General features: G+C 31.4%; 2 protein-coding genes across 2 annotated transcripts; one reads left to right on the plus strand and one right to left on the minus strand.

The window, feature by feature from the left end:
• Nucleotides 1–3,814: 3,814 nt before the first annotated feature.
• LOC107014710 (molybdate-anion transporter-like) lies at nt 3,815–7,755 on the plus strand. The gene is made up of 8 exons (XM_015214747.2): nt 3,815–4,032; nt 4,841–4,985; nt 5,072–5,240; nt 5,465–5,735; nt 6,276–6,541; nt 6,620–6,835; nt 6,983–7,085; nt 7,210–7,755. The coding sequence occupies exons 1-8, from the start codon at nt 3,879–3,881 to the stop codon at nt 7,272–7,274; spliced, it is 1,389 nt and encodes a 462-aa protein (XP_015070233.1). The 5' UTR covers nt 3,815–3,878; the 3' UTR covers nt 7,275–7,755.
• A 567-nt stretch (nt 7,756–8,322) lies between these two features.
• LOC107012564 (F-box protein SKIP31-like) lies at nt 8,323–9,869 on the minus strand. The gene is made up of 3 exons (XM_015212438.2): nt 9,657–9,869; nt 9,076–9,235; nt 8,323–8,799 (listed from the first exon to the last, which is right to left on the minus strand). Exons 1-3 carry the CDS (start codon nt 9,733–9,735, stop codon nt 8,568–8,570), a joined length of 471 nt encoding a protein of 156 aa, XP_015067924.1. The 5' UTR covers nt 9,736–9,869; the 3' UTR covers nt 8,323–8,567.
• Between the last annotated feature and the right edge of the window lie 377 nt (nt 9,870–10,246).

A 10,246-nucleotide genomic window follows, 5' to 3' on the forward strand; every position in this document is an offset into this window, starting at 1 on the left:
ATAATTAACAAAACAATCGAGACATTGACTAAATGTTTGTCTAAAAATGTTTGTTGACGCATTTGTTCATAAAATTTTCATCCATCTAGCGTATATAATAACTTTATGTAGAGACACCCTAATTTTTTTAATATATATTGTTAATTATCTTCTTTCAAATCACTAACTCTCTCCACTCAAGTCGAAGATATCAATTGAAATAAATTATTTTATACGATGATAGCTTTGATTTTTAACCTTAATTTTAAACTAATTAATACTAATGTATTAAAATATTCTTCGGTGTAATTATTTTTCTACATGAAGTGTCACGTGACAAAATTTCAAACAAAAAAAAATAACGTAGACATATCATGAAAAATTAGTCCAACTGTATTTCAGTAACTAATATGTGATAGCTCAATTAGGAAACTCACACTCTCAATAGTTTAGATATAAAATCAGAAAAATTAAGAAAAAACTTACACTCTCATTAGATATTTTAGGGTGTACATTAATTTACTTATTCTCCAAATTACTTCACAAAATAGAAGACTATTGATGAATTGATATAAATATTTTGATAACGTACTATAACTTTAAGTGAATTTTCAGGTAACTATTTTAATTAAAGATAATTTAGATAAGTGAAATTTTCTATAATTCAGAAGGTAATAATCACTTCATTTTATTTTATTTTTATAAATTTACCCTTATTTAAACAAGTAATTTTTCACATAATCAAAAAGGTACTAGTTATTATTTTTCTTCAAATTAAATCTTATTTAGATAAGTAAATTTCTACATAATCCAAATATCATATCTATTATATTCATTACTATTTAATTAAAACACTTATTATTATTTTTGAGAGATGAAGACGAGCTATAATTCATTCTTTTGAAGATTGATTTTGATCACCTCGTAAAATCATCTTCAATCAATTTTCATTGTACTTTTGGTGTGACCACTCAAGAATCGTAAATTGTTTAAATTTTACTTATTTATTTTTGTAAACAAAATTGAATCCTCTACGTATTATCAATATACTGTAAAAATGTGACACGCATATAATTTTCAACGATAATATTCCTTCATGATTTTAAATTTTAGCTAGAATAGTTAGGTCCACTCTAGCTCATGTTTTGATATTAATTAATGACAGTTGCGTGTTGTCTGTTAATTTGCTTTGAGTAACTAAACAGAACTCACTATATTAGGTTTATGTTTCTTCATTTAATTAATTTGGGCCTTTCAACTAGCCAGAGCACTAATTAATATGGCCATTGGAAACTAATCACGCCATACTGTGACACTTTTAAGAGTACTCCACTTTTAATTACTCTTTTAGTCTATTTTTAACTGTCATTATATATTTTTTGAAAATTAATTTAATTAATTTTTAAAGTTAAATTAAATTATATTAATTTTATGAGTGTGTTTGGTATGAAGGAAAACATTAGATATTCAAAAATTATACAAAAAAACTATGAATAGTAATTTTTTTACATATCAATGTGATAAAAAAATATATTATAAAATTTTTATCGTTTAACTCTAAAAGAGAAAATCATGACAATTAAAAGTGAACGAAGGGGAGAGTAACACATAACATTTTCACAAAAATGTAAATTAGCTTAAATAATAATTCTTTTGCTAAGTTGAAAATTCAAGTTTAAGAAAAAGGCAATCACGATAATAATACAACACAATTGGTAAATTAGCTCAAATTAATAGTCAAACAATTTAACACAATTATTAATAAATTATATAAAATCCACCCATAAAGCAGACAATGCATGCACACCTCCTCCATGATTTTTCCATAGCAGCTATCACCCATAACTCATTATTATTATTATTATTATTATTATGTAGCTCATTTATCTTAATTTCTTCATTCCTGTTGTTTTTTCAAATCGAAATTTATTAAAAACAATTTTTTATCTTAAAATCTACCTACACACTACCTTTTCAAAAACTTCGTTGGATAAACTATTATTGTTTATTGTTAATTAGCATCTCATGTGAAGTTTATTAGTGGAGATACAATACATTTACTAGACCTAGCTGCTGCTGCTACTACTAATAATAATAATAATTAATAATAATAATAATAATAATGCTATTTTTTGTTCCAAAAACAAACAAATAGCACCATTGCTATATTTTCAACAACTCATTGACCTAACAATATAAATTATTTTATTCCATTTTTAATACTATATAATTACTTTACTTTTCGATAATTATTTCCTAAGCATTTTAACCTAGTTTCCCTATTAATTACTACTATTTATTTATTTATGGCTAGACCGTGACTTTACCTTATGAAAAATAGTGATTTCTTATATTTCTGTCGGTTTACCAGTTATGGACATTACCAAAATAAATTAAATAAAGGAAAATACGTACGTTATCGACAATGGAATTTAGCAGTGGGAAACGAAAAATTAAAAGTTCATGAGAAAGCCCATGTGATATTAAATAGTGCTACTGAAAGCGAAATGAAAATAAATATATTTTATTAAAGATTTTGGGTTTAAATTTATTTGTAGAAAATCACTTTTAATAGAAAATACTTTATCCTTCATCGTAGAACTGCTTAAAATAAATTTGAATTTAATCAAAATTTAAATGAAATACAAAAAAATTAAGCTCTCAGCTCTCTCTTTTTAACTCATTTCACATTTCAATAAAAACAAAATTATTAAATTATTTTTATTTAATAAATGAAATAGGTTAATTATTTTCTCTTAAGCTTTTAGATTTTAAAGTAAATTTTTATTTAAATTATATTGACTATTAAAATGAGATGGCAGGAGTAGACAATAATAACATGACAAAGCTTCCCTTTGTGTAATATTGAAATTGAAATGAACAAAAAAGACTTTCAAACCTTTGATCATTTGACCAAAAATATTTATAAATGCTTGTTACTCTTTATATTTTATGTTAAATGAGTTTTTTTAAAAAAAATATTTTTGTAGTTTAAAATAAGTAAATTATTCAAAATTTAATATAAATTTTTGAACTCTAGTATTTTATTTTTGTCTTATATTTATATTCTTTAGGTGTTAAGGTCAAGAGAGTTAATTGTGTATATTTATAATTTCACTTTATATTATTTCTATTTTTTTAAAAAAAGTTTGACTATAATTAAAGGAGCAAAAAGGTGGAAAATGATATTTAATTCATGTCATATTTTTTGTTAATAGATATATATTGCCTCATAAATTCACTTAATATTAACTAGAGAAAATAATCTATAATTTATATAAATATACTTTTACTTAGGTGTGTACATGTAAATATTTAAATTTATATAAAATTAAAGCAATAAACACGCATATTCTATATGTCATATTCACTATCCTTTTTGATCAATCTAAAAAAAATAAAACATTTTCATATCTCGTAGCAATTCAACTTTAAAGTGTATGTTTTACCCGTGACAAAATGATTGACTATAAATTTTATTTTTTTTTTTTGTTCCAAAATTTCGTGTCAAGTCAAGGTAATTCATATTAAATGAGACGAACTAAAGCTTATTTCGAAGGACAATTCTATAATATAAAAATTGAAAAAAATGTTTTTCAATTATTATTATTATTATTTTTTGGTTCAGATGGGAGCAATAAGGATACTATGAAGTTGGGTACATAACCACCGACAGATATCACACAATACTTAATGGCCACGTGTCTTTTAGTCTAAAATGAAAGGCTGAGATTACATCTGATAAATCGTCACAGTAAAAAGTGACATTTCTTTTAGAGGATTACAGCGCAGAAGAAACCGCGTATACGTTGCTTCAGTATATATATTAACGAACAAACACACCCATTTGTAGGAAGAAGAAGAAGAAGAAGAGTGGCAGTTGAGAAGAGAGAGGAGCAATGGAGTTGTTCTACTATGTGTTGTTTGGGGCCATGGCTGCTGTTGTGGCAGTTCTTGAGCTGGGTGGGAAGACCAATAAAGATCGAATCACAACTTCTCAGGCTTTCAATTCATTCAAAAACAATTACATTCTTGTTTACTCTCTTATGATGGGTACGTTCCGTTTTTCGTTGTTTTCGCTTTTCAGATCTGGGTTTTTTTTAAAAAAAAATTCTGTGCTAATTGATTCAACTCTTCATTTTTCGCATTTTGAATTCTTGTATTGATGTGCTCGATCTGGTTATTTGAGTGTGGGATTTTGGAATTTGGGTGTTGGATTTTGGATCTGAGACCATTATGAGTTTGCTGTTCATCCTTCTCAACTTCTTCGTTAATATGGAATCTAATTGGTTCTGCTCTCTTGTGGCTTGGGATCCTAATTTCATTTTTGTTATGTGAATGTTGAATCAGCTTCCGAAGTTTTGATATGCAGTTCAATTTGCTTAATGGTCTTCAGATCTGTGTGCATGAGCATTTTGTTCAATGCTTCCTTGTTAATCATACTATATACATATATATACATTTCCTCATTGCCAATGGATGCAAAGCTAGAATGATTATGGACTCATCTAAAAAGCAAAAGAGACGTAGTATTCACTTATCGATGAACCTGTGCTGGAACCAGTTGATATTTAGCAATTATATTTAATTGTATAAATGAGCAATGAGTGGTGATACGTCCAGTTTTTATGATGTGATTGCTCTGCTGCTCTCGTTGTGTGTGATAGAAAGAATATAAGTTCTACTCTGTTTTAGATTCATTTTTGAGAAGTAGAAGGGACAATTTAAGATATTCTTGGAGTTTTGGCAAATGATATTCTTGTTTGTTGGTGTAGTACGTAAATTTAAATGTATCGATTAAATTCATCATGTGTGAAAGGTGATGATTCCTTTCTAATCCTTGTGTGTTGTGTGGCAATAGCTGGTGATTGGCTACAGGGTCCATATGTATACTACCTTTACAGTACTTATGGCTTTGGCAAGGGGGATATCGGACAGCTATTTATTGCTGGATTTGGATCTTCCATGCTTTTTGGCACAATTGTTGGATCTCTTGCCGACAAACAGTATGATCTCAGAATTTGTGTGTCAATCATCTTTTAATACCCAAAAGCTTCTAGCTACATGATCATCCTTGCATTTTAACTTTCAGGGGTCGGAAGAGGGCATGTGTAACTTACTGTATCACTTACATACTGAGCTGCGTCACCAAGCATTCCCCTCAATACAAGATTCTTATGGTTGGACGTATTTTGGGTGGCATTGCTACATCTCTATTGTTCTCATCATTTGAGTCATGGCTTGTAGCAGAACACTTTAAGGTGTGCATATCCTTATTATCAAGCTGACTATCAACTGGAAAAGTAGTATGAACTGTTAAGTAGTACATCTTTATGGAATGTTGATTCTGCTATTGTTGTCCTTGAGATACACACTACAACCATTTGAAATAGCATATCAATTATCTGCTCTTTGTTTTTGGCATATTATTAATTTAGCATGTTTTTTCAGAAATTTTAATATAGTACGTGCTTTCTTCATGCAGAGGGGTTTTGAGTCCCAATGGCTCTCACTTACTTTCTCCAAGGCAATATTTGTTGGAAATGGTCTTGTTGCAATCATTGCTGGATTGTTTGGAAATTTTCTTGTTGATTCATTAAATCTCGGCCCTGTGTCTCCTTTTGATGCCGCTGCCTGTTTTCTTGCCATTGGCATGGCAATCATATTATCATCATGGTCGGAGAATTACGGAGACCCATCAGAGAGCAAAGACTTGCTCACTCAATTCAAGGGTGCAGCTGTTGCCATCGCCTCAGGTATAGTTGGATATGCAACACATTATGTCTTATTTGATGAGACAATTTTCAACCCATGTGCTGTATGTTGGTACAGTGATTCCCTGCCGATGAGATTCAACATCGATGTAGATTTCCTATATTCTCCCAATATATTCGTTAGAATTCAGAGCTTCATAGGATGAGGACTTCTAGACTCTGGGAGGGGGCATAGGGAAGTGATTTTGGACAATTATCAGTTTAATTACATTCTGGTATATTCAAAAGTTTACAGGCACACAATGTTTCTTCACCAGGTTATCTGTTAGGATTTAAAGCTCCAAATTAGATTGGGCTGCTAGGGAAGGCGTAGGTTGCAGCTTCTGGGGACTTGCCTCTTGCCCTGTTGTCCTGATACTGCATTCTTTTGTGATATATCTGTTTGATATCTCAACTGATGTTTGGTTGAAAAAAGTTTTCCTTATTCAAGCTTTGTCTTGCACCGTGTCAGCATTCGTTCTTTGTTTTGTTCGTCTCATTTACTTCTACGCTGTGCTTATTTCTGGATGGTTTTTGTGACAGATGAGAAGATTGCATTACTCGGTGCTATACAATCTCTATTTGAAGGTTCCATGTATACATTCGTGTTTCTCTGGACGCCTGCCCTCAGCCCAAATGATGAAGACATTCCCCATGGTTTTATTTTTGCAACTTTCATGTTGGCTTCAATGTTGGGAAGCTCATTTGCAGCTCGCCTTATGGCAAAGAACTCACCTAAAGTTGAGAGCTACATGCAGATTGTTTTTGTCGTATCTTCTGCAGCTCTCATGCTTCCCATTCTGACAACTGTAAGTAGGATACAACTTTACTTTTAGAATTTTATGCCTTGTGGTTTGGAAGTTGTTTAATATCTTTCATTGGATCAGTTCTTGGTACCTCCTTCAAATGTGAAAGGGGGAGGCATCACCTTTGCTGGAAGTATCCAGCTTCTTGGCTTCTGTGCCTTCGAGTCATGTGTTGGCATCTTCTGGCCGTCCATCATGAAGATGAGGTCTCAATACATTCCTGAGGAAGCAAGGAGCACCATAATGAACTTCTTCAGGATTCCCCTCAACCTGTTCGTCTGCATTGTACTTTACAATGTATGTAATTGTTCTTTTGCTCCAAGTAACTTTTGTGCACATGTTCCTTTTCTTACATTTAATTACCCAAGTAATTATTCTGCTGCAACATATGATTCATGTTTCACATAGAGTTCTGATTATGGATGTTTTTTTGTCAATTTATAGGTCAATGCTTTCCCCATCACTGTGATGTTTGGCATGTGTTCAATTTTCCTCTTTGTTGCATCCATTTTGCAAAGACGGCTTGCAGCCATTGCAGACAAGCCAAGTATGTACCGGATTCTCCAGATCACTGCTCCCACATAAAATATACTTGATTATTATTTCAGTCATGTCACCTTTTCGTTTGCTCTATTTGGTGAACTATACTGACTCAATATTTCTGATTGCAGAAGCAGAAGATTGGACAGCAATGAAGGAAAGGGACACTGAAGCTGATCCATTGAATGCACCTTGATTGTGTTAATCATGATGAGCAGTCAAATATCCTCTGGAAATTTGTCTGGAAACGTCTATTTATTACCATAATCAGCCATCCGGGTTTAATATTAGTTGAGCTTACAATATCTGAAGAGCAATGACGGTGTGATTAAAAAATGGAGCTGTTCCTGCCTAGCAGATAAGGAAGAGGCATATGAGCTCGTTGTGTTATTATCATTCCCTGGTAGTTGGTAGAAGACGATCAACGTCTTCCCCTATTTTCGTGCTGCTGGGATAGTTATATTAGTTACTCTGATTTCCCCCTGTTTTTCTTGGCCTTGGTTCAATTGTTGACGGAGGCCTATATTTATCTCGTAGTTTTTATCTCTTTGACAATTTATCTCCCCAATGTAATAGTGAAAAAGTACAAGTCAATTCTTTTCTAGCAAAGATGCAATTCTTGGGATGTGATTGAGATGTCATGCAAATGGCAGAAATGAGTTTGTTGCGTTTTTTAATTTTATGATTATTTTCGACCCCTTTAGTATTTCTTGGCCAAAAGAAAACATGTAGTTAGGTAACTAACACCTAGGTTGGTCCAGAATCACTGGAAATCGAGGTTCAAATCTCAGCGTAGACATTGCATATATGTGAATTCCACATGAATATATGTGAACAGGGCTTCCTGCCACTGGCACAAGATGATAATTGACAAGGAAAAAGAATTACTAGAATATATTTTATGGGTTCAGCCAAATTCGATAGTTTTAGTCCAAAGCCAATATTTGTCTTTATAGATCTATACAATTCGAACAATTATTAATTTAGAACTCAATAACCGCAAATAACTTACACTCTTCATCTCAGAGAAAATGATAGGTAGAAAGATATATAGTAGTTTTAAGAGATTGATGCACTCTAGTAAGTTCAAAGGTACATTTGCCATACTCATTGCTGCAGCACTCAAAACTATTGTAGAACAAAATCTAGGTTGAACTTCATATAACAACAGTCAACATTCACAAGTTCAAATTCATACAAAACAAAGAAAAACATTACACACAACTATTTGGATACTGAGTAAGTTGGGGCTTAAAATCACTTTCAAAGATTAAATGAACACATCAAATTGCATACAAACATGAAAATATATTGAAACATTTATTATTACATAAAACTAACAATTTCAACAAGATACAAAAAAAAAAAATGTTAGCTAATTTCTTCACATTTGCCTAAGCTTTGGTGAGCGAAGTGGAGCCATCCAAAACAATTGAGGTGTACGTAAACTGATCAGGATACTACCGTTATTCAAAAAAAGAAAAGTTCTTTACACCAGTCGGCTTCGTTTAGCCTGGACAGAAGCAGATTCCAAGTCCCCAATGAAGAAAAGTATCTTGTCCAAGATGCTTAAACTTGGTACCTCCTCTTTGACATCTTTATAGTCAGCTGATGAAACAGATAAATCTTCCATTTTCGATTTTCTTGAACCTAAATGTCTCTGAATTTCACCCTGGTGTATAAGATAGTAGTCATCTCCTTCTCTTATAATTTTCAATCCCCTGAAGAAACATCCCATGTAAAATGTTAATACTATGTTTCTAATACAACAACATATCCGGGGTAGTCCCACAAAGCAGGCTCCGGGGAGGGTAGAGTGAGGTAAAGGTAGAGAGGTTGTTCCCGAGTACTATGTTTCTAATACTACAACATACCTAGTGTAGTCCCACATCTTACCCCTACCTTATAGGTAGAGAGGTTTTTTCCGAGTATTATGTTTGTGATGCAAAAACAAAAAACATGTACAATTAGTTGAACTATGGAAATTTTAAGCTTACAATCCATTCCGATCGCAACGATCTTGAACCATATAGACATGTTGCCATGATTTGGAATCTGAAGGGGCATAAAAAGTGGCTTGATCTGATCCCCATCTCTCTATAAACAGATCACACCATAAACTGTTATCTGAACTCAACATTTTCCATCTTCTGCAAACTTTCAAACAAAAAAAAAACATCAATTTTCATCAATCAAACCAAAATACAACAATTCCCTAACTCTTGGAAACAATTCAATCATTTGCATGAAAAAAGAAAAAAAAACGAAACTTTGACAGAGATCTAATCTTTTAATACCAATTTCATTTCGAAATCGTCAAGTAATGCATAATTCTCAATCAAAGCCCAATTCTTGAAAACCCATTCACTAATTTGCATGGAGAAAAGAATGAAACTTTGACTTTTCTTGTCAAAACAGAGAGCGATCCACTCTTAAAATGCTAAATTCAGTCAAAAAAATGCATAATTGAAAAAATACCCAAGTGTTAAAAGAACAAAAAACCCTTCATATAAACTGCAAATTTGTTATATGATAACTGAATCATCAGAATAAATAGTAAAAAAAAAAAAAAACTAACCCAATTGTGCAGTTGCAAGATTGTGGCGATCCAAGAGACAGAAAATTCTCAGAAAAAGTTCAGGTGGCAACTTGTCCATCAGAGTTTTGTGGGTGAAGAGACTTGAGAAAATGGATGAGATTAACTTGGTTCAGTTTTGTAGAGTGCACTTTACTATTTCACCTTTTTGTTTCTTTTTGATGTGCTGGATATTTTGTCATGTCCAAATTATTTATTTTTGTACCTTGTCAAGTATAATATATACATTGCTTGCAACTTGTACTTGTCAATTTATCATAAATTATTTGTTTCGTTTCTATATTATATAATTTAAAAGTATCTGTCACATAATATTATAAGTGATCTTAAAATTTTATAGTAGGATGAAATTGTTAATATTTTCTTAGAGAAGTATTTAAAATCGTTTTTAAACTAGGCGAATATTTTGATATGTGTATGTAATTTCAGTTAGTCAAGTAAATGATTGTTTTTAAGGTTGTTAATTCAAGAATGAAACTAATAATCCGTATTGAATTTAAAAGTGTTTTCAATATTTCTTTCCTTTTATTTTTTAGTCTATGTTGGATTTATACCTGAAACAAAATTTAAAG

Source organism: Solanum pennellii, chromosome 3, assembly GCF_001406875.1.
Source record: "Solanum pennellii chromosome 3, SPENNV200".
NCBI lineage: Eukaryota > Viridiplantae > Streptophyta > Magnoliopsida > Solanales > Solanaceae > Solanum > Solanum pennellii.